The sequence below is a fragment of the Canis lupus genome, chromosome 30 (assembly GCF_048164855.1).
Source record: "Canis lupus baileyi chromosome 30, mCanLup2.hap1, whole genome shotgun sequence".
NCBI lineage: Eukaryota > Metazoa > Chordata > Mammalia > Carnivora > Canidae > Canis > Canis lupus.
The window spans coordinates 41,082,517-41,109,236 of record NC_132867.1 but is presented as its reverse complement, the minus strand read 5'-3'; the positions used below and the strand labels follow the sequence as shown (position 1 = coordinate 41,109,236).

The 26,720-nt window shown below is 65.0% G+C and overlaps 1 protein-coding gene across 1 annotated transcript; it reads right to left on the bottom strand.

The window, feature by feature from the left end:
• PDXK (pyridoxal kinase) lies at positions 1 to 26,162 on the bottom strand. Its single transcript, XM_072807134.1, has 11 exons — positions 25,995 to 26,162; positions 15,044 to 15,098; positions 8,910 to 9,014; positions 8,026 to 8,109; positions 6,934 to 6,980; positions 6,262 to 6,347; positions 5,469 to 5,514; positions 3,025 to 3,136; positions 2,185 to 2,321; positions 711 to 777; positions 1 to 456 (listed from the first exon to the last, which is right to left on the bottom strand). Exons 1-11 carry the CDS (start codon positions 26,079 to 26,081, stop codon positions 344 to 346), a joined length of 939 nt encoding a protein of 312 aa, XP_072663235.1. The 5' UTR covers positions 26,082 to 26,162; the 3' UTR covers positions 1 to 343.
• Positions 26,163 to 26,720: the final 558 nt, after the last annotated feature.

Genomic DNA, 26,720 nt, shown 5'->3' with positions numbered 1-26,720 from the left:
GAGATTTGGCATAATTCTTCCAGACGCAAGTGGTTAAACCTCAACGGTTCCTGGGGGACGCAGACCCCGGGCTTCCCCAGCCCTAGCCCGCTCGGGACCAGACGCCCCGAGCCAGGAGAGCTGCCGGGGAGCCGCGGCCCCCGAGTTACAGATTTCTGTGATTGTTTTTGTTACTTTTGGGAAGCACGACCAGCACATTTTCACAATTAAGACCAGTGGCTGCTGGACACTCATGAAAGCAAAAAAGACCAAGTTTCATTCACAGCTCTAAGGCAGACGCTACGTGTTCACAGGACGACGAGGGCGACAGCACACGCCGGGCGGTGGGGGCGGCGCCCGGGCCTCACAGCACCGTGGCCTGGACCACGATCTCCGGGTTCTCGATGTCCTTTTTGCTCTGGACTATCCTGAGCTCCAGCTGCGCCGGCCTGGGCTTCAGCCCTCCTGCTGCCTGGGCTGCAGGACAAAGCGTCAGTGACGGGGATGGAGCAGCGGAGACCCCGAGTGTCCGCCCCCCGGCCCCCTCCGCCCACCAGCCTCGGTCGCCCGTATCACCTCTGGAGTCCCCGCCCCGACACCAGGGCCAGTGGAGGCGGCGGGAGCCTCGGGGACCTGCTGCCAGCACTACAGGGGGGCAGGCGCCATCTCCCCCGCCCCCTCCCCGCACTCAGTGCCAGCCGCCTCGCGTGCCCGGGCCTGGTGGCAGGTACCTTTGGCACACTTGATGGTCCGCTGCAGAACGTGATGCATAGCAGACACAGTCTTCTCACAGGCCACCTGCGGGGGGATACACACGGCTGTGACGCCCGCAGCCTGGATGGGGTTTCCGGCATCTGCGAGCGCGGCGTCCACCCTGAGGCGCCAGGGGCCTGGCTCTACCAGCACGTGCCCCCCCGCCCCCGGGACGGCTCGCCACAAAGGTCCCGGGGCATCGGGCCGATGCCTGCGTACGGCAGTTAACGGGCCCCCTCTGGCCCCGTACTCCGGGGAAGGAAGGGCCAGGCCGTGGTGTCTGGTAAGGAGTCGGTGCTTAGGAAGTGTTTCTGGAATGAAGCGTCTACACGGAAAAGAGCTCTCTCCTACCCTGAAGTTGGGCAAGGTCACCCTTGCTGGCGTCTCACAGTTAAAGACTCGGGGCTCAACGGGAGCTGGGGCAGCGCGCGGAACCCTTCCCACCCAGCTCCGTGATGCAGGGCCCTGCGGGAGCCCAATGTGGCCTTGAGCGGCCCAGCAGCAGGCCCCCCGCAGGGCACCAGCGGCCAAGGTGCCCGGTACCAGATGACACGCCCGGGGCCGCCAACCAAGGCAGCAGGTGTGTGGTCACCCGCGGCCCGTCCCTGAGCCTCGCAGGCAGGAGGGGCCGGGCCTGGGCAAGCCTGCCTTTCACAAGGGCACTGAGTGACAGGGAGGGCATGTGCCTGCCCCCGGGGGGACGGGGCCCTCACGGTGGCTTTAGGGGGACCAGCTTCCAGAGCCCCCCTGTGAGGTCCTCCTTCCCTGACAGACACAGCCCAGGTGGAGGTGGCTGCTGTCTCCTAACCGCCCCTCACGCCTGCCCGGGGCTGCCGGCCTCCTCCCCACCACGGTACCCAGAGGGCCAGTGGCCGGGACAGCCTGGCGGTACAGGAGGCGGCCAGGGGACGCGGCGGTGGCTGCTGTGCTCCACCAGAGGCACACAGGGAACCCCGACACCCCGGATCAGTAGCAACTGCCCCCTCACCCGGCAGTGTCCACGCAAGACGTCTACACACTACATGTGTGGACATTTACACACAAGGGGCAGGGGGAGGGAGGCAGATGGACACACAGCGCCCAGCATGAGCCTCTCTGCAAGTGTGACTTCGGAGCCCTGTCCCTCACGCCCCCGGGGCTCCAGCTTCTGAGTCTATCGAGTCACTGGGGTGATGACACCTTAGGGCCAACGTCTACTGGGCTGCTCTCCAGGGAGATGCTCCCGGCTACAGACTCACTGAGGCCGCGATGGCCCCTCCCGGGGCTCGGCTAACGCCCCCGACCTCGTCTGGACGTGCTGCACGCCATGGGCCTCGACACGGTGGTCACGGTGGGCCTCGACACGGCCGACCCCAGCACGGCGCACCCAGTCCTCCCGTCTAAGCCTCTGCGGCCCCCAGACTGTCCCCGAGCCCGATGGGGGCAGGGGTGGAGGGGGCTCGTCCTGCTGACCTTGAGGTTGTTGGGGTGTTTGTGTGTCCATGCCAGGAGCATGGCGGCGAAGAGGTCCCCGGTGCCCACGAAGACCGCGTCCACCTTGTGCATCTCCATGCGGATGCGTTCCGTCACCACAGAGCCATCGGGGTTCCCTGGAGGACAGCACGGCCGATGGCCCCTGAGACCCGGGCTCAGTAGATGACCGCCTGTCCCCCTCCCCACTCCTCCCTGCCCGGGGGTGGCGGGGAGGGCCAGTGTTGCCCACCAGGGGCTCACGGGACAGACACGCTGTCCCCAGGAAGAACGGGGACGCAAGCCCTAGCGGGGTGGCCAGGGGCGGGGAGCACGGTGCAGCGGCACACACCAGGGTGTGTGACGGGACGCGGATGGCGCCCCCGGCCCCCGAGTGCTGACCAGGCTGCGCGCCCCCTGCGGCGGTGGGCGTGACCCCGGCCTCGTGTGTCGTTCGGACCGAAAATGCCAACCTGGGCGGTATTTACACGATTAACAAGGGGCGCACGAGGCCCCACGGGCCCTCCTGCTCCGTGGGGGGGGGGGGTGTGGACACCCGGTTTCTCGGGTCCTGGGCTCAGCCAGGCCGTCCACGTGCCCCGGAGCCCGTGAGATGGACGCTGGCCGTGAGAGCGGCTCGGCGAGCGTGGGGAGCTCCTCTGCACCCCGACTCACAGGAACCTCTGGATTCTGTTCCAATGTGATCGTTCAGGGGGAGCAGGCGTTCAGGATGCTGACCACCTGAGTGGGGCAGGGATTTCTTCTTTTCATATTGAACCCAAAGCCCGAGGCCTCAAGGGACGGGCAGCAGAGGCAGGGGGAGCCCAGGCCTGCGGGACTCACGAGTTCTCTGGCTCCCCAATGCGATCAGGTAGTCACTGCCCCTCGAGGAGGGCAGGTCGGAGCTGGTGATGACCACCGTGTCGGGTCCCATGGCGTGCAGCACGTCCATCACCTGCCGGAGCACGGGGAGCACGTCAGCCACGGCTCGGCCACCTGTGCCAGGGCCCCCAGAGCCCCAAGCAGCCAGGCACGACCGGCACTTGCACCACAAACGCCCTGTAACGGGGGTTGGGCTTCGTGGGGTGGAGACCGGAGGCGGAGGACACGAGCACCCAGTCTGTGCGTGCTGAGTGCCGCTCGTCAGGTTAGAGCCACCAGGCCGAGTCCCTGTGCCTGAAGCCCGAAGCCGTGCACCTGCGGACCCTGCACCCTGCTGTACTCACACTGCGGGGCGGGGTGGGGGGCAAGCGGCCCTGGACGGCCCGACCCGGCTCATCTGGCTCCAGGGCAGCAAAACCACTCAGCCCATCAAGCCGTGGCTCCCCCGGGGCAGCCGCTCAGGGAAGCCACTCATGTGCCCATTTATTCATTCAGCGAAGCTCTCCTGCTGTGTGCCCGGCGACACGCTGGGGGTGGGGTGGGGTGGGGTGGGGGTGGGGGTGGGGGTGCAGGCTTCCTGCCCTCCCAGAACACATGCCTGGGTAAACGGGGTGCTCAGCCAGATGGGCGTGCTCGGTTCAGGGAAGGGGGCTCGTCTCCAGGAGGAGGTGGCTTCACGGTCCTCCGTGGGGGCAGCACCCGGGAAGCCACTCAGGTCGCCTGCCCTGCTGGGGGTCACTCTGGGCCCCGGGAAGGGCTCCCATGCTGACCCTGAAGTGGGTGCATCTGGCTTTCTGGTCCTGGGGCCAGTGTGATCCCAAGCCAGGTCCCCTGGCCCAGAAGGCTCCCCCGAGTCACCCCGTGTGGCTGCGCCACGAGGCTCAGCCCAGGGCCTACGAGCCGGGGAGGAAACAGGCCAGAGGGTCACACGGCAGTGACTGCTCTCTAAGTGGCTTTTCCTTCGCAGTTGGAAGAGGACCTGTCCATGAGCAAAGGCCTCAGACCAGGGCTTGTGATCATGCTGGCGGGCACGTCTGCTCCGGAGCCCAGCACGGGCTGCGGGTGGTCACACACGTGGGGCATGCCACCCACCCAGCGCCACCCTGTGCCGGGCACCACACAGGACCTTCCTCTAATTCTCAGAGCCTGTGGGTGCGTCACGGGGTGGGGAGGGTCACCTGACTCGCAGGCCCCAGGGTGCTGGGCCAGCTCCGAGTGGAGGGGAAGACGCCTCTGTAACCTTGCACAGCGAGCCCTCTGCACGCTGGGGAAACAGAGGCTCCACAGCCCCTCAGGCCTGCTATGGCCGTGATGGGACCTGCTACTCGGATCTGTTTCCTGGGCGATGAAGAGAGGGCACCCCTCTGAGGCCCAGCCACGGATGGAGCGAGGGCCCTGGTGTCTGCCACTTGGACACACGGCCCAGGAACCCCATAGAAGGCTAAACGACCGACCAGCAACAAGCTCCTCAGCAGAAAGGCGAAAAGAACCTCAAAAAAGAAACCTCACCTGCCTCGATGCCAGCCAGTTCCCCCGTCAGCTGTCCCTAAGAGTCCTGGGTGCACCAGTCCCCCCCGTCAGCCATCCCTGAGGGTCCCGGGTGCACCAGTCCCCCCCGTCAGCCGTCCCTGAGGGTCCCGGGTGCACCAGTCCCCCCCGTCAGCCGTCCCTGAGGGTCCCGGGTGCACCAGTCCCCCCCGTCAGCTGTCCCTGAGGGTCCCGGGTGCACCGGTTCCCCCATCAGCCGTTCCTGAGGGTCCCGGGTGCACCCAGCCAGCCCCCAAAGATGCACACCAACTCGCTGTAGTCAGCCCCTCACGCACGCATGCAGACACCTGCACACGTGTGCCCTGACACGCACGACACCCCACATACGTGCACATGCAAGTTAAGACAAGGTCACTGGCCGGGGCCTGGATCCCAGCTGTCCGGCGTCCTTAGTAAGAGACGAGGACACAAAGGCACAGGGGACGCCCCTGGCAGGCAGAGGCCGAGCCTGGTGATGGGTCTACAAACCTAGGACCCCAGAGGCCGGGAGACAGTGAGGGACGGGTTCCTCCCTACAGGTGTAGATGGAGAACGGTCCCCCCGACGCCCTGATCTTGGGCTCCTGGCCCCAGGACCAGAGAATCAGTGCTGTCCCTGGCCCCCTGCTCTGTGGCACTGCCACGGCCACCCCAGGACGCCCCCCGGCTCCCCTGATCAGGCAGCAGGTGAACCTGCACCCAGATGAGCACGAGGGCTGCAGGCGCCCGACGCGGTGCCCACGGGGGCTCACGAGACGTCCTCAGGCCCTGGCGGCTGGGAGCCAGGACGTGGGAGCTCCCACCCCCAGGGCGTGTGGCTGTGACCTCCCTGCCGTGCGCGGGGCCACGTGTCCCATGCCAGGCCTCGGGGGGTCTTACCACTAACGCTTCTTCTTCACTGTGGATCTTCCTGCCACTCAGTAACCTGGAAGACAGGCGAGCACAGGTGAGACCTTCCTTCTCCTTCCTTCTTCCTTCCAGCATCCCGCTGGAAACGCCCCCAAAGCCGCGGTGGCACCCGTGACCTCCTCCCATCCCCGCAGGAACCCCGCGTCTGTGGCCATCACAGACCCGGTGGCCACCGTGACGTGCGTAAAGACCAGTGGAGAGTAAAACGTAACGACGGCAAGGAGCACGGGGCCCTGTGTCGTGGTCAGTGAGAGTGACCAACGTCCATGGACACTGGAAACACAGACTACAAATGGTTAACATCGCTCTCCGAGGGCTCGGGGTCCCCCAGGACGGACGGGCCGGGTCAGGGAGCCCCAGATCCACACCCCAGGGCGCAGACAACCCGCCTGGACGCTCAGTGCCACTCCCCAGCCCTGGCACCGGCTCTTCATCAGACGGGGCCCCCGCCCCCAGAAAGGCCCTCCGAAACTCGCGGCCGCGAGGGCCCGACTGGCTCCCTTTAACCTCATGCGAGGATTTGGGACGTGGTGTCGGGAGCTCCACCCAGGGCCTGCGCCCCACGCCCCTGCCTCAGCGTGCCTCCCGCGTGTCCCCCAGCTCTTGCCGTCTAGGAAGATGCACGATCACCGTGCATGGGGGCCGGGGCCCCCCGGTGCCGAGTTCCTGCCCCCACCTGAGGCGGGGCCTCCCGAGAAGGAACCCCCACGGCCCCGCCTGACCGGCAGGCCTCTAAAAGCCCAACTGGGTTCAAGTCACTTACTCAGCCTCAAACTGGTTGGGGGTTATGATGTCCGCCACGGGCACGACCTTCTCCTTGTAGACGGGAAGGAGGTCCTCCGGAACGTACTGAGGGCGACAAGGGGCGCGGGCTGAGGCGCACGCGGGAGGCCACGGGAGCCGTGTGGCCCAGGCTGCGGGCCCGAGACCGGGGCTGACCCCGCCAGCGCCCCAGTCCGGCTTGGAGGGCGCACGTTTCTGCCTTCCCCGCGGGCTGGCATCCCCGCTGTCCGCCCCGCCGGGATCGCCTCACGTGCTTGGGGCAGAGCCAACCGAACAGCAGCCGCGGCCCTGTGGGACACCCAGAAACCATAGAAAACTCCTATTTCAGTGTCTACATGTGAAATTCTATTAGGCAACAGCCACGTCTGTTCATTTGCGGAGCGTGGCTACTTTTTTTCTGAAAAAAATTTTTTTTTTTTTAAGTAATCTCTGTGCCCAACGTGGGGCTGGAGCGCATGACCCCGAGGTCAAGAGCCGCACGCTGCTCCAGGGCCTGAGCTGGCCGCACTCCGGCACTACTCTGATGCAGCGGGACGTGGGGTCCCGGCGGGGTCGGGGGGTCCGGCCCTCCACGGAAGCCTCGCCGGCCAAGCCCTGCTCCCCGGCACGGCTGACACGCGGCGTGCGCAGCGTCCTGCGTGGAGTCACTAACCATGGAGCCTTCGCCATTCCACTTGTCGCCCATCACCGGGTCGCACACTGCGGAGACACAAAGCACAGCTACCAGCACACGCCGCGCCCGCGGGAGGGCGGCCCTGCCCAACCTCCGGCTGCGAACTGCCCGGGAAAGCACGGCCTCCCGCCTCCGCCTGATGCCCGGCGGCTGTCGTCCTAGACGACCGAGGGCTCGGATTTCTATCTGACCGTCGTTTGCACCTGTCCCGGGACAGTGACACAGGCCAGCACCCCGTGCGCTCGTCCTGGCGGCAGGACCTGCTGTGGCCTCAGTGTCGCCTGCCCCATACAAGCACGTTCCCCTCGGGCCGCGGGCCGCAGTGTGGGCAAAGCCACCGGCCATGCGGGCGCCCCCACTGAGGGTGGGGACGGGGACGGAGGGCGGGGGCCGGCGGGGACGGCTGGGAAGGCCCAGCCTGCAGGGCTGAAGCGACAAGACCGCACTGGTCCTGCGCGGGTCGCAAGCCCGGCTCCCGCTCCCAACGGCCCCGTCAGGCCGCTGGAGCTCCCCCCGGGCGGAGGAAGCGTCACACACGTGGTAGGACCCCGAAGGGCCCGGAATGCACACGCCTGAGTCCCAGAGGGGAAAGAGTAACCCGAGTCTCCCGTGTCGTTTACCTGCACAGGCCTCTGGCTGGGGACACCCTAGGGGCTGGGGTTGCCGCCTGGGATTAGGGACAGACGGGCCTGGCACGCACCTCAGTGGGGCCTCGGCCTCGCCCGGGACAGCTGGGCCCCACTCGGGACATCCAGACCCGCCGCCGCCCTCTCTAGGGCCAAGGGTGGCCCACACGCCCCAACCGCAGGGCCTGGCCGCCCCAGGCCTCACTCGCGGACGCGGATTACTGCATGTACCCGACCCGCTTCTCTCAAGTGCCCCACGCAGACGCCAGGGCCGCCGTGAAGACGTCCCGAGCCCTTCCCAGAGCCCTGAGGGCACACGCCCCTGCGCGCCCAGCACACTCGATGCTTCGGGGCCGGGAGAGGTGGACTGTGAGGGGGGAGCGCCGAGCCACCCACTCGAGGGCCCCAGGTCCACCCACCCCAGGGGTGACGGCCCAGCACCTACCATACACGAGCTTGCTGTTCTGCTGCTTCAGCTCCCGCACGATGTCGACCACGGAGGCCAGGAAGGACTTGTCTCTCGTGTAACCTTTGGGACGGAAATCCGGGCCCCCCAGAAGCCAGAAGGCTCGCATCAGCGGCCCACGGCCCGGGGGAAGTGCGCCATCAAAACCCCACGCACCAGAGCGCGGCGGGCAGCTCTCCAATCCCGCAGCCGGGGTTAAGACAAAGCGTCCCCAGCCTCTGTAGTCACTGCAGGGACACTGGGCATTTCCCAAGAGGAACGTCAAGTTTTAAAAGAAGGGAAAAGGCCACGGGTGACAGTGTACGGGGAAGCGTCCTCCTTCTGTCTTTTCCATCGTCAATAACAAGTGTACTCACTCCTGTGTATGTAACTATAAGTAAATGTATTTTTTTAAAGATTTTATTTATTTACTCATGAGATACACAGAAAGAGAGGCAGAGACCCAGGCAGAGGGAGAAGCAGGCTCCATGCAGGGAGCCTGACGTGGGACTCGATCCTGGGACCCCGGGGTCACGCCCTGAGCCGAAGGCAGGCGCTCCACTGCTGAGCCACCCGGGGGCCCCACAAATAGATATTTTTACACAAACCTAATGATTAAATGCACCAGGTGCAGTACGTCACCTCACTTGGGTGTCTTCACCCCCAGCCCCTTCCCAACACCCCTGTCCCCCCAACACGCCTCCAGAACTACGGTGACACAGCACGGCCCATCTGAGTGAGCACCATGCATCCAGGACCCCCAAGGTCATGCTACTCGGCGGCAGGGGCCATCCCTCGTTGAAGGACGCCGGGACCAGGGACGAGCCCACACCCCGCTAGTGCGAGGCCCCTGGCACCAGCACCCAGCATCCCTGGACTCTTACCCGTGAGCACGTAGTCATATTTATTCACGTTGTTCAGCTTGAGGCCCTCGTAGAGCTCGTGGAGTTCATCCGAGTTCAGCACCTGACCCTTCCAGTGAGCGTAGCCTGTGGGGAGAGGGGAACGCTCAGGGCCGGGACACCCAGGGCACGTGGGCAGGGCATGGCCTTACCCGTTGGCCTTCTGTGGCCCCGACAGTTGCTCACTCGCCCTCAGTGATGCCAGGGGACAGTCCTTTCCCCATGGGCGATGCAACGCCTTCGGAGGGTCCCCGACAGCACCAGCCTCACGGCCCCAGCATGCACCCCTGGCTCTTACACCGCCGGGGTGCTCACTGCTGACCCCAGGGTTCCCCTCCACGGCCCGCTCCGTGTGGAGTCAATCCAGGGCCGCAGGGACGGTCAGCTCTCCACGCTGCCTGTGGACGGCCGTGGAACCTGTCACACTGACACACATGACACCACGTGGCTGCGTGCGTTCTCCCTGAATCCAGGGGGCGTGTGGGGGTGCCCGGCCCGCCTCCCACGTCACGGCCACTTGCTCTGCAGCCTGTGCTGCGCATGTTTCCCCATCCCGCTCCAGCGGCTCAGCCACCATTACCCGGGCACCCCGGCAGGCGGGGCTCGTCACATCCTGCCCTGCAGCCCCCCAAGACCGAGCTGCGACCAGAGTCACTCTCGGGTCAAGATCTGAGCAAGGGCCAAGTGTGACCAGGCACACGGGCACATGAGGAGCCAAAAGGACTCCTAGGGGACGCTGCTGCTGTGCAGAGGACCCCTGGCCGCACAGGCTAAGGTGGCCACCCCCGTCCCACCCATGAGAACGTGGTTGTTTGGCTTGGGAGTGCAGGCCTGGTGCCTGACTTCTCCCCATGGGCCTTGCCCTGGGTGGACTTCACTCTGTGCTGAGTCCTGGGGGGTCCCCCGGCAAACTGCTAAACCCGGGGGTGGTCCTGGGGACCCCCGGCACCCTGCGGCCATCTGTAACCCCTAGGAATGCTGCTCTGACCTCGGGCTCATCACCCTTCCTCCCCAGCGGGGCCGCTCAGACTGGCAGCACCAGCAGCCCGGGGGCTCGTCTGACGTGCGGATTCTCTCTCAGGCCCGGGCCCGGCCAGGTGAGTGGGTCTCTGGGGGTGAGCCCAGCACAGCTTTATTAGTGAGGCCCCGGCGGGATATTATCCACAGCAAATCTGAGAAACGCAGACCCAGAGGAGGGGCCAACCCACCAGGCCCCGTGAGCCAAGCCCAGCCTGCTGCATGCTTTTGCCCTTGGAGCCGAGAATGGGGGGAAAAAAGGAGGGTGACACTTCATGACTTGTGAGAATTAGAAGAAAGTCCATTTTCAGCGTTCATCCACAAGGTGCAGGTTTTATGGGATCTTCGCGGGTCCCCGTCCTTACAGAGGGTGTCGGGCTGCTTCCACACTACAGGCGCACAACAGGTGCCCAGCCTCAGTTATTTGCCTGGCCCCCCACGGGGACAGTCGGCCAGCCCTGCTCTGGGAGACCTGCTCACCCGGACGGAGGCTCACCCGCCGCAACCTACAGTTGTTTCTTTTCTTTTTTTAAAGATTTTATTTATTTATTCATGAGAGACACAGAGAGAGGCAGAGCCACAGGCAGAGGGAGAAGCAGGCTCCGTGCAGGGAACCCGACGTGGGAGTCGATCCTGGGTCTCCAGGGTCACACCCTGGGCTGAAGGCAGCGCTAAACGGCTGAGCCCCCCGGGGATCCCCACAGTTGTTTCTGAGCCACAACAAGCTCTGCGGAAAAGAAACAGGCCCCAAATGGTGTCACTTGCGTGAAGGCCCCGAGTGAGTAAACCAAGACCTACTCCTGAACCTAACTGCAGTGTCACCCCTGGAGGGGAACCCCTTAACCCGACAACATGGACTTTCCAGGTCAATCCTGGGAAACTGACCCGTAGACTCTCCTGCTCCCCTCAGAGGGGCGACCTTGCCCAAGCCAGGCATCCCTTGCTACTCGGTTCCTTTCTTCCTTTGTCTTTTTAACGCTCTCTCTCCGCCTTTAAGAACCTTTCCTTCAGGGGCGCCTGGGGGGGCGCAGTCGGTTGAGCATCTGACTCTTGGTTTCGGCTCAGGTCATGATCTCAGGGTCGTGAGACTGAGCCCCGCATCGGGCTCTGCGCTCAGCGAGGAGTCTGCTTGGGATTCTCTCTCCCTCTCTGGACCCCGCCCCCCGCCCCCCGTTGCCCTCTCTCATTCTCTAAAATAAATTTTTAAAAACCTCTCTTTCACTCAGCTCACTGGTGCTCCCCTCCACTTGCCAGATGGGACACCGCCTGATTCATGAATCATTGAACGAAACCAATTAGATCTGCAAATTTACTCGGCTGAGTTTCGTTTTTTAACACATCCTGTTCACACCACCGGGCTGGCTACGATGAAGAAGATGGAGACAAGTCAAAGGACAAGTCCCGATGAGGAGGCGGAGAGCGGGAGCCCTCTGACCTTGCTGGCAGGGCTGAAGAGTGGTGCCGCCGCCGCGGAGAGCAGCCTGGCAGGTGTCCACGCGATCACACACCAGTTACCGTCTGGCCCGGCAAGCGGGCAGCTGGGGACACGGACCTGGACAAAACTAACTCGGCCCCAGAAATGGGCGCAGAACGATGCTCACAGCAGCCACATTCATTTCTTTTTAAAAATTTATTTATTGGGATGCCGGGGTGGCTCAGCGGTTGAACATCTGCCTTTGGCTCAGGTCATGATCCCAGGATCTGGGATCGAGTTCCGCACTGGGCTCCCTGCAGGGAGCCTGCTTCTTCCTCTGCCTCTGTCTGCCTCTCTCTGTGTGTCTCTTATGAATAAATAAATAAATCTTAAAAAAAAAAAAAAAAAAGAATTACATTGGAATAAGATCCTGGCCACCTCCAGTAGCAATCTAAGGGCAGCCCGGGTGGCTCAGCGGTTTAGCACTGCCTTCAGCCCAGGGCCTGATCCTGGAGACCCGGAATCGAGTCCCACATCGGGCTCCCTGCGTGGAGCCTGCTTCTCCCTCTGCCTCTCTCTGTGTGTCTCTCATGAATAAATAAATAAAATAAAAAAAAAATCTAAAAAAATATTTATTTACGTGGGGGGCAGAGAGAGTCGCAAGCAGACCCGACGTGGGGGCTTGATCTCACGACGCTGAGATATCAAGGAGGAGACCCAGGCGCCCCCAGCAGCAGCGTGCCGAACAGCCACAATTCATAAACCCGTGTCCATCACCAAGCAGACACGGAGCAAAATGTGGTCCGTCCATACTGCGGTGGAGCATTACTTGGCCGTGAACAGGACAGGCGCACTGGCTACAACACGGACGAGCAAGGAAACGCCGGGATCAGTGGCAGCCGTCACTTAAGGTCACCTATTGTGATTCTGCTTCTGTGCAACCTCCAGAATAGGCAAGTCCACGGGGACAGAGCAGATGTGGGGCCAGGGGCCAGGAGGACGGCGACGGTGAGGCGCAGGGAGTCACGTGGTACGGCTTCCACGGGAGCGGTGAACACGTGCGCTCTGGGAGTGAACCCGCAGCCACCGAACTACACACTCCACCAGGTGCAACAGCCCCGAGGCACATAAACGCCATCGCAGAGATGTTGTTAAAAAAAGAAGGGCTTCCTGACGCTAAAGAGGTGGATTACTGCTAGCGGGACCGCGTCCGTGGGGACAGAGCTGCCGGACGTGCCCCATGGTCACAGCCCCAGGAAACCAGTGATGTGGGCGGCCGCGTTCAGAAGCCCCTGCAGCGATCGGGCGTTGCTCAAGGGGGCCCCACACTCGATCCACGTGGCCCCGTTGAGCAGGGCACAGACGGCGCGTGGCTGGAACGTCCTGGCCCGTCACGCGTGCTGTGAGCCGAGGGCTGAGTACGCAGCAGGACCACGTGGGGGAAACGGCCAACAGTGAGGCCTCGGCCAGGCGGCGGGAGCCACGTCATTGTCCCCAGACACGCAGGCCTTGATAGGGACCCGCGGTGAGTGCTTCCTGCTTCCGGCTCTTTTATAAAAGAGGTAACGGGGCACCCGGGTGGCTCAGTTGGTTAAGCATCGACTTCTGTTTTTTTTTTTTTTAAAGGATTGTTTTTTTTTTTATTTTTTATTTTTATTTTTTTATTAATGATAGTCACAGAGAGAGAGAGAGGCAGAGACACAGGCAGAGGGAGAAGCAGGCTCCACGCACCGGGAGCCCGACGTGGGATTCGATCCCGGGTCTCCAGGATCACGCCCTGAGCCAAAGGCAGGCGCCAAACCGCTGCGCCACCCAGGGATCCCGACTTTTGGTTTTGGCTCAGGTCACAATCTTGGGGTCATGGGATCAAGCCCCACGTCGGGCTCTGTGCTCAGCTGGGGGTCTGCTTAAGGACTCTCTCTCCCTCCCACTCACTCTCAAATATAGAAATAAAATACCTTTAAAAATATGAATAGAATAAAAGGGTAAGAATGGGGGCACATGGGGGGGGTCAGTCAGTGAAGCATCCGCCTTTGGCTCAGGTCATGGGATGGAGTCCTGCACTGGGATCCCCGCTCAGCGAGGCGTCTGCTTCTCCCTCTGCCCCTCCCCCTATTCGTGCTCTCGCTCAAATAAATAAATAAAATCTTAGAAAAAAAAAAGATTCTCTGTCTTCTCCCTCTGCCTCCCAACTCTACACATACTTTTTGTCTCTCTCTTTTAAAAAAAAAAACAAAAAACAAAACAAAACAAACACCCTAAGCTCTTCTGAGCCCAAAGCCCAGGACTGAGCCCAGGAGACTCGTGGTCAGGCTGCACAGACAGCCCCGCCGAGCCCACGGGTGGGGTGCTCCCCTCACCAGGCAGGCACCCGCGGCATCTGGAGGCTGGGTGGGGGCCCCGCCAGGAACCACACTAGCTGGCTACCCTGGAAGTCAGCCCCCGGCCTCACCGCCGCGTTCTGGCCCTAATGACACCCCCCCCCCCCCAGGAAGGCCTCGGGACCTGGCCTCCACCCACCCCTCCTGGGCAGGCCAGAGGCGCCCTTGGGGCTTGGACCCCTCGGGACGGCCAGGCCAGCACCTGCGGAGGTTCTGTGGGAGCCCAGGAGGCAGCCAGCTGCCACTGAAGCCCCCAGAAGCCCCCTCCACTCATCCCGGAACCCGCGCCCTGGGCAGCAGGAGCTGCTGAGCCGGGTCACTGCTCCACGGGCCTCACGCTGGTTACGACACAACGGGACACTCAGCAGCCAACACGGTTCCAACGCTCGGTGGCCGAGCCAGTCGGACTCATTTAAACAAACAGGAAGGTGGTTAAGACACGTAACAGAACACGCGGGATGATTCAGGTGAGTTCACTGAATCCACTTAAGCTTCCTGGGGCTTCTCCAAATGTCACAGCCACGGCAGGGACAGGCTTTCGCTGAGAACTGGAGGCTTTTCTTCTGAACCCCCAGTGTCACTCTGCCCCTCCATCCATGACTCACGATACCCTGGCCCTTCCAAGAAAAGCCGCACCAAGAGGATCGCGGGCTACCTCTCCCAAGCGCGTGGGCTGAGCCCAGCACCCACCGCACCCCTGCGGGCGCCCTGCCAGGCCGGCTCCGGGACGCTCTGTGCTCCTGGGTTCCGTCTGCGTGCAGTCATCTCAGAAGAGGTGATGTGGGGACGTTTCCAGGAAGGGAGGGGCCTCGCCCCCAGGCTCTACGGCAGCGTGGGGTCCCAGGGCAGGGCGCCTCCCGAGGCCCGGGGTCGGGCGGCGAGGGTAGCGGGCTCGGGAAGCGTGTCCGGACACCCCGAGGCCCTTCCGGGGCAGCGTCCCTCACGTGCCCTTGACTTAGCAATTCTGTTTCAAAGCCTGTGGGCACAGAAGTCCCCGGGTCCCCTGCGCGGAGACAGAGGCACCGCGTGAGTTCCCGAGGTGCTGGGTTTTGACACAGGGAATCAGGATCCTGCGGGATCGGGGCTCCCTCGGAAGAGGGCACGGCCCTACTGCAGGGGCCAGAGCCCGTCCCTGCGGCAGAGGAGACTGCGGAGCCGGGACGCTCGCCAGCCTGCCCCGGGGTCACTCGGCCAAGCAGCCGGGCCGAGATCCAGATGCGCCGTCCACACCCGAGGTCAGGCCGCCCCTCACATGCCGGGCGGCCTCTGCAGGGCCCACGCCCAGCTCCCCGCCGAGGCCTTACCTGTGTGGTTGGAAAACTGGACAGAGTTCAGCGCGTCGATCTCAAATCCCAGAACCTGTAAGACAGAGAAGGAGCGGGTGAAAGAGAGCCAGGACCTGGGGGGGGGGGCGGCTCTCCCTCCCCGACTCGGGGTCACGTCCGCGCATCGGTGCCGCGTGTGGCCTCTGAGGGGCTGTGCTCGCAAGGTCCGACGGGGAGCAGCCAGCTCCGAGCCTCAGAGCCACGGCCCCACCCGCGGCAACGCCCCGATTTCACGCTGCAAGTCCTGCCAAGTGAAAATATTTGAAAGTGCAAGACAGCGAGGCGCCCATCTGTTCAGACGCGGAGAGAGGACTGAGGCCGTCTTTGTTCCGGGAGTGTGGGTGCGAGGCCACCGCCCTTCTGGGGGGCAAGGCCCAGGGCTCCCCGCCGGTGGCACAGCCGGCCGCCCCGTCCCCGGGAGCCTGGCTCTCGCGCCCCCGCTGCGGCGTCAGCCCCGGCCAGCCTGGGGTCGTCCCTGTTCACAGCACAGGGACAGGTGCCTGCGCACAGGAGCCGGGGCCGCGGACTTAGAAATGAAGTTTATAAGAAGTAGGAACTCTTTGGCGGGGACGGAGGGAAAAAAAAAATTAAGAGCTCCTTTTCCAGTGAAGGGGAAGAAAGGCCGCGTCCACGATGGCCAGACGTCCCCACAAGCCCATGTGGACAGCGGTGTGCCCGCAGAATGGCAAATCCCAGGCCAGTCTTTCCTTTAGCTCATCTTTCCCGTTGCTCCACGTTTAACAGGTAGGTACAGAGTCACTCAGGCAACGTGACATACGGGACACTGCAGAGCCCTCCGGGGGACGAGCCCTGTTCTCCGTGGGGCCCTCCCCACGACCCTGGGCCGTCAGAGGTCTCGGTGGGCATCAGGACCCTCCCGGCCCGGCCCTAAGCCCCTGTGTCCCATGCTGACCCTGGGACCCTGCCAGGCCCACTGGCCTCGTCCCCCTGACCTTCCGGGCTGGCCCCAGTTGGCATCACTGCAGGCCGACCCAGGACCCTGGCCCTGCTACATGGTCCCCTTGAGAGCTCTCGGGGCACTCGCTGCGTCCCTCCCCATCTGTCTGCTTCAGGCCACACACATGGCCTCTCAGACCCTCGTGTCCCCCTTCCCTAGAGCACAGCCCCCCTTGACCCCCCCAGTCCCCGCACACGGCTCCCTCTGGGGTTGGCGCTGGGCCCACACCACCTGCCAGCACCCGCCTGGGTGAGACCTCGGAGGGGCCGCCTGTCAGCCTGGAAGGGGCCCCTTGTCCCCTGTCCTCGGCGCTCCCGGCTATGTCACCCCCATCTCCCCTGGCGTCAGCCTGGCGGGTGACAACTGCAGCGGGTGGCAGGTGGGCCACCGCTGCGCTCTGTGACGATCAGGGCTCCAGGAGGACACGAGCCTATTCTTTAGGACACACAGGCACAGAGCCCATGCTCATGACCCCCCAAGCCTGTCCTGTGTGAGTCCCACCGGCGCCCCGCCCCAGCCCCCAGCCCTGGCCCTCAGCCCACCCCAGCGGGCGTGGCGTCCCCCCTATTCCTGCTGGGGCTCCGTCCTCGGCGACAGCTGAGGCCGCCCACACCCCAACCACACAGGCCACACACACGCGGTGGGCCCCCAGGAGGCACCCACACCAGCGCCAGGACCGTGGCCCCGCGGGGGGTGGGAAGCCGGAGCCCCATGAGCCCCGCTGCTGATGGAGGAGCGGATGCGACCCCAGTGGGACGAGGGCAACCAGGGCCTCAGCACCTCCACCCCGTAAACCAAGCGCTGTCGGGCTCCACATGGCCCACTAACCTTTGGACTCTCTCCCTCCCCAACCTCAGGAAAATGGGAAGGAACAAGGAGCCTTTTATGGCTGCGGACAGGACAGGGGACCCAGCGGCGGGGAGACTGCGACAAACTTTAGGGAGGACGCACAGATACCCAGGCACAGGGACGTTAAATCCTCAGGTCCCAAGAGGGGGTGGGCGGGGGTCTGAGGAATGTGCTGGGGAGGGAGACAGCGGGATGGGGGACAGACAGAAGGACAAGGACTGGTGGGCGGGTGGGAGACGCGGGGAGAGCGGGTGGCCCGGCCTGGGCGTCCTTGTCCTCACGCGCCCACACACCAGGGACCACCCAGCCTCTTCCCTGACTCACCCCAACACCACCCACCACCCCAGGGCTCCCCAACGCTCAGACACACGCAGCACGACCCCGGCGGTCAGGAGGGGCTGCCGGGCGCTGGGCGCTGCTCACACTGGGCTGCCCGGGGGGTGCAGGGCCGGGGTGGGAGGGTCCCACAGGCGAGCTCGCCCTCTGTGAGGTTCCCTGAGCTACACACTTGCGATCCTACCTAACAACCCTCTCCAAAATATTTAAGCGGGGATTATCAGCACTTAGAGAAATAAAACAAAAATCGCCCGTCTTACTAAACTCAACGGTTGGAAATGGCCCTTCGCAAATCCGCCCGCCTGAGCCAGCCCCGCGTCCCCAGACTCGGCCTGCGCTGCTTCAGATCCCCTGGGATCCTAATCAAGTCCGAAGAAACCACGACACGAATCCCGGAAACCCGGCCAACAGCCGGCCCCGCCACCCCTGGATGTGTAGATAACTAATCCTTTGAAGCTGACGAGCTGATCTGGAAATGATCCCCATTTCTCGCTTCTGAACGACAGCAGCGGAGGCCACCCCCCCCCCACACCCCCGGGCTAATTACTCAGTGCACGGCCGCGTGCAGGGCATGCACCACCGCGGGCGCCCCACTGCGCAGGCCCAGCGTGCAGGCGCCAGGGGCTCGGTCCTGCCCCGTCCAGTGGGCTGCACCCCCCACCCCCCTGCACCCACCCCTGAGCTTTCCTGAAGCCCTCGCGGCTCACTTGGCTTTTCCAGGAACGGGATTTCCTCCAGACCAAGGATTGGCTCCGGGGTCCCGCGGCTGGCACTCACGGGTACCGACCTAGGCCTGCCGTAAAAGCGAGGGGTGACCCAGAGTTTCTGGGGAGCGGGGACCCTGGCAACTGGTTAGCGCCCAGCAAACCCTCGGGGGAGTGGACCCTGCTGCCCGCCCCTCATCCTCCTGTCCCCCGGGGGACCAGCGACAGGCTGTGTGTCCGGTGGCTGGTGCGGTGTCCTGTACGCACCCCGCAGGCACCTGGGTTCTCCCCAGGCACATGCACCCCAGTTCCCATCCCTGCAGAGGCCTCAGGAGTCTCGGTCCTTGGGAACAGGGCCCCGAGCACTCTGGACCCCACGGATGGACAAGCTGCCCTGCATGGGGCGGGGGACAGTCCCGGGCCATGCACCCTGGGGGGTGGGAGTCCCCGGGGCCTGCGGGGAGCCTTGGAGCGCTCACCCGAGGGGCCTGCTCACCCCATGCAACCCCTGTGAGCGTGGGCACCACCGTGGAGGGGTCACCTTCCCTGACCACGGTCTGGGCACCAGGGACACTGCCCGGGCGGAGGGGGGAGTCCACCCTCAGTCCAGGGGCTGCAGAAGCAGGGGTGCGGGTGCGGGCGCGGAGGCAGGGAGAGCGGTGTGCGGCCCGGGGCACCTGCCCCGCCGGCGGTCGTGCCAGCCCGTCTCACGGAGAGCTGCTACTAGAAACTTAGCGAAGTAAGATGAAAACACAGAACAACACAGAACAACTCCCCTAGCCTCCCGCCCCCACACTTCCCTGCATTTCACCAAGAGCGGCTCCGAGAGAGGATCCGAGCGAGGGGCCTACGGCCGAATCCCACACCAGAGGCCACCGCGCCCACCTCTTCCACCCACGGCGCAGAGCGTAGTCACCACGGAAACGGGCACACACGCAGGACTCGGCCTCCCCCACCCCCACCCCTTGGTCACATCGACCAGCGCAGCACATGATCAGTCGCCAGATACTTTAAGAAAAAAAAAGAGGAAGAAATGCTGCTGGGCTGAGGAAGGCGAGAGGAAGAAGAGCCTTGTGGCAGGAGAGGGAGCACCACCTCCGCCCACGCTGGCTGCCCACCCCCACGAGCCCAGCCCCCCCTCCCAGCACTGAGCCCCACCCCACAGAGCCCCAGTCTGGGGCCCGCAGCGCCCGGGCTCCTCTGCAGCCCAGCAGGTCGGTCCTCACTCAACCCTGGGGCCCTCTTCTCCTCACCCCCGCAACGTACCGGTGCCTGCCCTGGCCCCAGGAGGAGGCCCGGGCCCCCTGGGCTGCGTGCCCCAGGGCTCCACGAACTCCACACGGTGGCCACAGAGCTGCTGCCCACCTTCTGCCCTCCAAGAGCTCTGAAACCTCGCGCCTCTGTGAGCGAATCTGAATGTAGACAACCTTCCTCTCAGCCCCCACGACCTTGTTCAAAACCTCACCTTCCTTCTCAGCCTCTGCCGCAGCCCCTGGATTTGGGGTGTTTTACTTATTTATTTATTTATTTTTAAGATTTTATTTATTTATTCATGATAGACTCAGAAAGAGAAAGAGAGAAGCAGAGACACAGGCAGAGGGAGAAGCAGGCTCCATGCAGGGAGCCCGACGTGGGACTCGATCCTGGGTCTCCAGGATCACGCCCTGGGCTGAAGGCGGCGCTAAACCGCTGCACCACCTGGGTTGCCCTTTGGGGTGTTTTAGTGTTCTGGGGCTCCCCGCCTGCCAACCTGAGCCCCTAGGGTGCGTCCACTGTCTTGTGCGCCTCTGGACGAAGGCTGGCATGGCCAAGGCCCCAGCCTGGGCTCCACGAGCAAACCCACTCCCCTTTCAGAAAAGACCTGCAACCTTGTCCAGGAAGCCCCGCAGCAAAGCAGGCCCCCCTGTCCCCCACCAGCCCCTGCCTCACCCCGTCCCCTGTCAGCCCGTCCCCTGGTCCCCGCCAGTCCCTGACCCCGTCCCCCCACCCCGTCCCCCGCCAGCCCCTGCTCCCATCCCCCCACCCTTGCACCCCGTCCCCCACCAGCCCAGCCCCCCCGTCCCCCACCAGCCCCTGCCCCTCCGCACAGCTGCCAGGAAGACCTGGCAGCCCCGTGACCACGAAGCACAGCCACGCTGAGGACGTGAGGGTCTCAGGCTTGAGAGAACCACTGAGGTTCACGGCGGCCCAAACCGGAGGCGTTTCTGGCACGGTCCCGTGGTGGGCACCCTGCCCGCGAAAGCGGCCCCTCCACCTGCTAGAGGATGGGGTGCAGACGTGCGCACGGGGCATGGGAAGCACTCCGTGTCCTGCCAAGACAAGACTGGACAGGCAGCTTGGAAATCGCTCCTGCTTCCCATGCCTCTAGGCATGCTCTCGGGGCGCGGGGGGGGGGGGGGGGGTGACACCTGCAGCGACTCATCGGGGGAGGGGGCTCGCAAACACTCTGTCCAGCCACCAGCCCCTGGTGAGAACAGCCGGGACGCCGGCTCGCACACCAGCTCTGGGGCCTGCCCCCACGGCTGCCGTTTCTGCCCCAGGCAGACCCGAGGCCCTTCCCGAGGGCGGCTACGCGTGGGGGGGCCCTGGGCGGCTGACGCATGTTCTCCGCGGCCCGATCCCCTCCTGCCGCATCATCAGCCCACTCTGCTGACAGCCACGCACGACACGGTCATTAACTCAGCAGCTCGGCGGGCGATCCGCCCTCGCGGGGACGCAGAGCACTCAGAACAGCAGGAAAGAGGAAGCTCTAGAATATTCCAGCACAGCTCCCACCTCCTGCCCAGACCACCCTGGTTCCTCTGGGGGAGAGGGGCCAGGGTTCTCAAGAATCCTCACCGCGGCTTGTTTTGCAAGACCTTTAGCTGCTCCCACAGGAAATCAGAATTAAGAAAGAGGGGCCACCGGGGTGTCACATGACTGCTGGGATCCTGACCAGCCTCGGGACTGAGTGCCCGGTGTCCTGCCTGCCCCTGTGACTACCCCGCGCTACCCACGTCTGCTGTCCTCAGACCCCCAACGGGAACCTGTACTGCAAACAGCCCCGCATCCCGCGGCGGCCTGCGGCTCGCCTTCAGGCCCACGGCCGTGTGTGCCCCGTGTGTGCTCCCCGTGGTCCCGCGCCCTGACCTCCGGGCTCACAGAGCGCTCAATGCCAGGACCGCGGCCCCCCACCCCACTCAGGGCCCCCACTAGCGGCACCCGGGTATGGACGGAGAGCAGGTCGGCCGCTCTGGGTGGCAGGGAGAAGAGGTGCCACCCTCTCGGCCAAGGGCAGGATGCTGTCACATGTCCCGGGGCCCCCCGCCGGCTTCCCTTCTCCTCCAGAAACTCCGTCATTTGTTCCGTTCCTTGGTGTCACGCTTCCAGGGCACCCTGGGAGAACGGGCCCCATGCAGGCAGGCGCGCACTGGGGATGACCAAGGCCACAAGGCAGGGTGCCACCCCGGGCCCCAGAGAGGAGCGCTCACCGAGGAGTCGGCACCACCGGGAGCAGGGCGACACACACAACACACACGCCCACGTGCTCCTCACACACTCGCGCGCGGACACACTGAGAAAAGATCAGAAAAGGGGGCTGGCTGAGCTCTTGCTTTCCCCACGACGAGCAAGGAGAACAGAAACCTCCGTCCCGATCCAATAAAGAGTTAGGAAATGAAGAAACTGAGCAACTCTGGGCCTTCTTGGAGACACAGCAAAAATAACACCTACGTCACAGGACTGGAACATTCCGGATCCGACCGGGGACTTCCAGAGGCCAGGGAACCGGGAATCATCACAAGGGGCAGGGAGTGAAGCAAGCAGAGAGCTACATGGCCCGGAGCACGAGGGAACGTTCCAGAAGATGCGTTCCAAACCCAACACGCCACCCCCAAGGATGTGAATGACCACATGGGGCAGGAGGGATGTGCACTTTTGGACGCGGCCCTCGTGCTGTTTGCCAACACGCATCACCAGGAAAACCGTTAAGGCAAAAACCGTGTCTTTTAAAGGGCCGGGTGACGTGCTTCTGGTATTTTCCAAACACACTTCTGCTGCAGAAGGCCTCGTCTACCCTGGGGGGCTCAGGGAAAGATGTAAAGATCTTCCGCTGAGGAAGGCTGCCTGAGGCTCCGGAGGCTCTGGAAGGTGAAAGGCTGGAAATAGAGGATGTCCCCCCATCCCATAGTCCCGCGTCTCTGGGAGACCCTGCTGTGCCCAGGTCCCTGCAGCTGTGTGGCCTGGCGCGGGTCCACAGCGGCGGTGGCCCTGCCATCCCTCTGCCCGGCTGATGGAGCCAACGTCACTGGCCAGGTAGGGGCCTCTCCCCACTGCCCGCTGCTGCCAGCCCGTCCTGAGGGAGGCCTGGGCCGTGGTGCGTGGGCAACAGGCCCCCGTCCAAAAGCCAGGTGTCCACCGGCCACCAGAGACGTCCTGGGGCCGCAGTCAGGGCGAGGCTGGCTTCTGCGGCAGGCCCTGCACGAGCTCCCAGGACTCCCGGGGTCTTGTCTTCCCGTCCTGGCGGTGACGTGGGGTTTCAATGAGTTTTGAGCGAAGGCCCAAGTCAGATCCTCAGGGCTCCTGGAGGTGACCCTTAGAGGCTGCGCCCCTCCACTGGGACTCCCCAGTGAGCCCCCTCCCCCACACAGAGGTCACATTGTCTTCCTCCCCTGGAGCCCTTGGAGGGCGAGCGGCCCCGCCAACACCCCGACTTCACTTCCAGGCCCCAGCGCGGCGCAACAATCTGTGGTTTTAACCCCCGCGTCCCATCTGCAATGTAGGAGCGTGGCGGCCCCAGGACCCTCACACCACCCGGGGCCTCCAGGGCCTGCTGAGCCTTCACAGAAACAGCACAGAAGCAGGTGGGGGGGGGGGCCTGGGAGATCCTGGGATCTCGCCCCCCGCAAGGAGGTGCCGCTGAGCCATTGTGCAGACGTGCACCGCAGGGCTCGCAGGGACCGTACCCCGCCCCGGAGGAGTCTAGGTTTCCAACTTCGACACCAGTGTCTGGCGGGAGGCAGCAGGCGGCCGGCTGCACCTGAGCTCACCCCACCTCGTCCTTCCCTGCCCTTTCCTGCCCCCGGAAAGGGAGGCCAGAGCCACGGGGAGGCCAGGCCCGTCCAGGGAGGCGCCTCCGATTCACCGCCAGTTCCCCCAGGACCGCGGGGGCCACGCACGTGGGATCACCCTGCCGGGGGCTCTCCCTCCCATCTCTGCTCATGAAAATATACTTTGGACTCGGGCCTGGAAGCCAATCCAGAGGCAGGGTCAAGGTTCTGGTCCTTTCTCTTTTGCACATTTTTCTCCGCGCAGGGAGGGCGCCGTCCACGGGCTGCCGGCCTGAGCCTGCAGGCGTGTGTGGTGGGGACCCGGCACCGCCACTGCCCCGCAGCCAGTCTCCGGCCTGTGTGCGATACCCCTGACGGGAGCCAGCGCCCCAACTGCCCCGAGGACCCGTCTCACTTTGCACATGAGGCTTGGGAAGGCTCGGCAGGCCACGGCCGGTCCCAGAGCCAGACCCCAAGACAAGGGACAGCGGGCCAGTCCCCCCTCGGGCTGCCCTCCTGTGTTCCCTTCCCGTGCCCAGTTGTGTGCCCCAGTGCGCCCTAGCCCAGCCATACAGTAGGTGCCAGCCCACTTGAGAAGGACCAACCCCCCCATGACACATGACGCTTCCCCTCGGAGCCCCTGCTGGAATCTGCAAGTGCGAGGCCCCAGCCTGCTCCTGCTCCATCCGGCCCAGCCCAGCCTGTGCTCAGGCTGGTCCACGGCCAGTGGGTGGGCCATCCCCACCCTCTCCCCGTCTGCTCCAGTGGTATGCAGGTGGTGGGGGCCGGGGGCAAAATGCCAGCCCGGACTGTGGTGCACCCTGCAGGGCACCCTGCGGAGCTGTTTGATCCTCCCAGAGCTAAGCAACCGGGGGCCAAAACGAGTGTTTGTGGACTGATAAGAAATCTGGACTCTGCTCAAGGAAGCACTGTGTCCAGTGAGCTGAAGAAATTTCTGGAAATGATTCCTGTTAGGGGCTGAACTGTGTTCCCCAAATTCCTTTGTGGAGACCCTGGCCCCCAGATGGGGACACAGTCACGCACAGAAGAAGCAGGTGAAGACGCCTCCCCAGGGCACACGGAGCCGTCTCGGGGGGACGCAGCCGTGCTGGCACCTTCTTCTTGGGCTTCCAGCCTCCAAAACTGAGAGAATAAACTCGGCGAGTATGAGCTGCTCGGTCTGTGGTGCTTTGTCACAGCCGCCCAACACGGCGACACTGCTGCGTCTGGGGTCCAGCTTGTTTAGAGGACCAGCACCCCTGGTTTCTCCCCTCGCCAGCCAGCTCCATCCCCTAACACTGTATCCTGTTTGGGTAATTAGGAGGATGGGGAGGTAATGAGGGCAAAACACACACGCGGGGAAGCAACTGAAGACCCAACTCACATCCCCTCGGGGCAGGGGTCCCAGCCACAATGAGATGCTCCAGACACACCTATGTGCCACCCAGCCCTCCCAGCCGTCTGGTCCTCCTGTGCGGTGAGAGGTGAGCACGGCACCCTGGGCACTGCTGGCACACCTCGTTCAGCAGCTGGCACCTCCAAGAGATGTCCACATACCCCATCTCCCTAGGAGCAGCCATCGTGCCCATTTTACAGGTGAAGCAACTGAGCTCCGTGTGGAAGATGGCCCCCTCAGGTTCACGAACCGAACAAATGGCCCCTGCTTTCAGAGACACCCTGCCACGCTCCTCCTGGGCCCCACAACCCCGGGAGGAAGTGCTGAGATGCCCGTCCGCCCCCTATGACAGGTGGCAGATGACATGACCATACACCACCTGCCCCCCAGCCTAGGTCCCACAGCCCCAGCACGCAGGCGAGGATGCTGGGCACAGGTAAGAACCGCAGCTCCGACCTTAGCAGGACTCTTCCCCAGGTGGGCCGCCCGGAGGAGCCCCTCCCCAGGGTAACTGGTGTGGAAGCCGAGAGCACGTGCCCGGAAGGAACGAGGGGCATCACTGGGGGACCCAGGCCAGCCGAGGAGGGGGACATCTGCCTGGTGCAGGGGGCGAGAAGGGAGTGTGCGCAGAGGACAGGGAGGAGGGACTGGGCACCGGACGCAGGGAAGCCAGCAGGTGCCTGCACACCTCTACCAAGGGCAGCTCCCGAGGTTCCCTGGCCAAGAGGGGCGAGGGCTGCCCCCACCCTCCTGGGGCTGTTCTCCAGGGCCCCTGCCTTAGAGACCCTGCACCCTTCTCCCCAAGCACAGCACCACCCAGTGACCCTGCCCACGCAATCCCTACCCCCAAGAAGCTAGGGGCGCGCATCACCTGCTTCTAGCAGGGAGAGCAGCTCAGGGACAACAGGCCACGGTGGGCGGTCCAGGGGAGCCGACCTTGTCCCGAGCACCCAGCACCCCTGCCGGCGGACAAGGCAAGGAGGTGCCCATCACCCTGGTGTTGCCTCTGGCCTGGCACGAAACTCCACCGCATCCAGGCCTCCTCCTGCCCCTCCAAGGGCCGCCCAGCCACAACCTTGGGGCTGCAAGAGGAAGCCTGGGTGCCTGGCCCGTGGGACCCATCAAGGGCAGGCGGGAGAGGCGGAGGGAAGCCCGCCATTGAGTACAGGCTGCGACGCGAGCGACGAGCAGCTTCCAAAGCCAGAGGGTCGGGGCCCCACTGGACACCCGCAGGGAGGCCTCGTCCGCCCCCCCCCCACCCGGCGACCACCTCCCCGGAGAGTCCTCGGCAAGGCGGGGCCCGCCCGGGCTGCGGGAGCGCACCTGCCCCCCGCCCCCCGCCCCCCGCCCCCCGCAGGTGCGCGCTGCAAACACCTGCCTCCCCGCCCTCCGCCGGCGCCCCCGGGGCAGGGCCGGGGCAGGGCCGGGGCAGGGCCGGGGCAGGCCCGGGGCGGGGTCGGGGGAGGGCACCGCCCCCGGGAGCCCCGGGAACCCCGGGGAGCCCCGGGCCCGCACGGGCAGCGAGTGCGCCACAGCTCCCGGGGGGGGGGGGGGGGGGCACGCCCGGCCCCGCCGCCCCCGCCCCCGCCCCCGCCGCGGCCCCGCCAAGGTCACGGGGACCCCCGGCCGGTTACGTAAGCCGGGCCGGGGCGGCGCGTACCTGCAGCGGGAACGTGGCCGCCCGGTTGCCCACGTAGCCGCGGACGACGTGGCTCTGGATGGAGAGCACCCGGCACTCCGCCTCCATGCCGGGCCGGCCGGGCGTCCGCGTGCGCGCCGCTCCCTGGGCTCCGCTCGGCTCCGCTCGGCCCCGCTCGGCGCAGGCGCTCGGCTCCCGGTGACCTCAGCGCGGCCGGGCCCGCGGGGCGGGGCGTGGGCGGGGCCAGGCGGCGTGGGCGGGGCCAGGCGGGCGGGGCGGGGCCTCGCGGAGCCCCGCCCCCGGGACCGGGCTGCAGCCGCGCTGCGCTCCGGGCGGGGGCGGGGACGGGGGTGGGGGTCCGCGGGCTGTGACCCCGAGCGCGGGCGCCCGGGGTGGTCGGGGCCGCTCCGTCGGCGGCGCCGGGAATCCCTGGCCCTGCGCCCGCCCGTCTAGGGGGCTCCGGCCGCTGAGACCCGCGCCGCCCCGAGACCCTTGGGACCTCGAGGTGCCCCCCCTCCCGCCTCCCGGACACGTGGCCCACCCTCCTGCCTGCCGCGGGGCGCCCCGGGCCGGCTGTGTGCTCCCCGCCCCTGCACCCCCCATCTCCACCTTCAGAGCCCCCCCCCCGCCCTGGAGTCACTACCTGGGGCTTCACCTCCACTGGGCCCAGCCATTCCCTGGGGGGCTTCCGACTTCGGGACTGGGTGACTTGGGTCCCTGTGGCCACCCAAGGCGGCTTGTGTTTAA

What these genes read in the sequence shown, in the direction of transcription:
- PDXK (XM_072807134.1), bottom strand. Translation starts at nt 26,081, where the DNA reads ATGGAGGCGGAGTGCCGGGTGCTCTCCATCCAGAGCCACGTCGTCCGC. An exon ending in GGAATGGCGAAGGCTCCATG is followed by an intron (nt 6,348 to 6,933) that starts GTTAGTGACTCC and finishes TGTCGCCCTCAG; the next exon opens with TACGTTCCGGAGGACCTCCT. An exon ending in AACACCCCAACAACCTCAAG is followed by an intron (nt 778 to 2,184) that starts GTCAGCAGGACG and finishes ATCCCCCCGCAG; the next exon opens with GTGGCCTGTGAGAAGACTGT.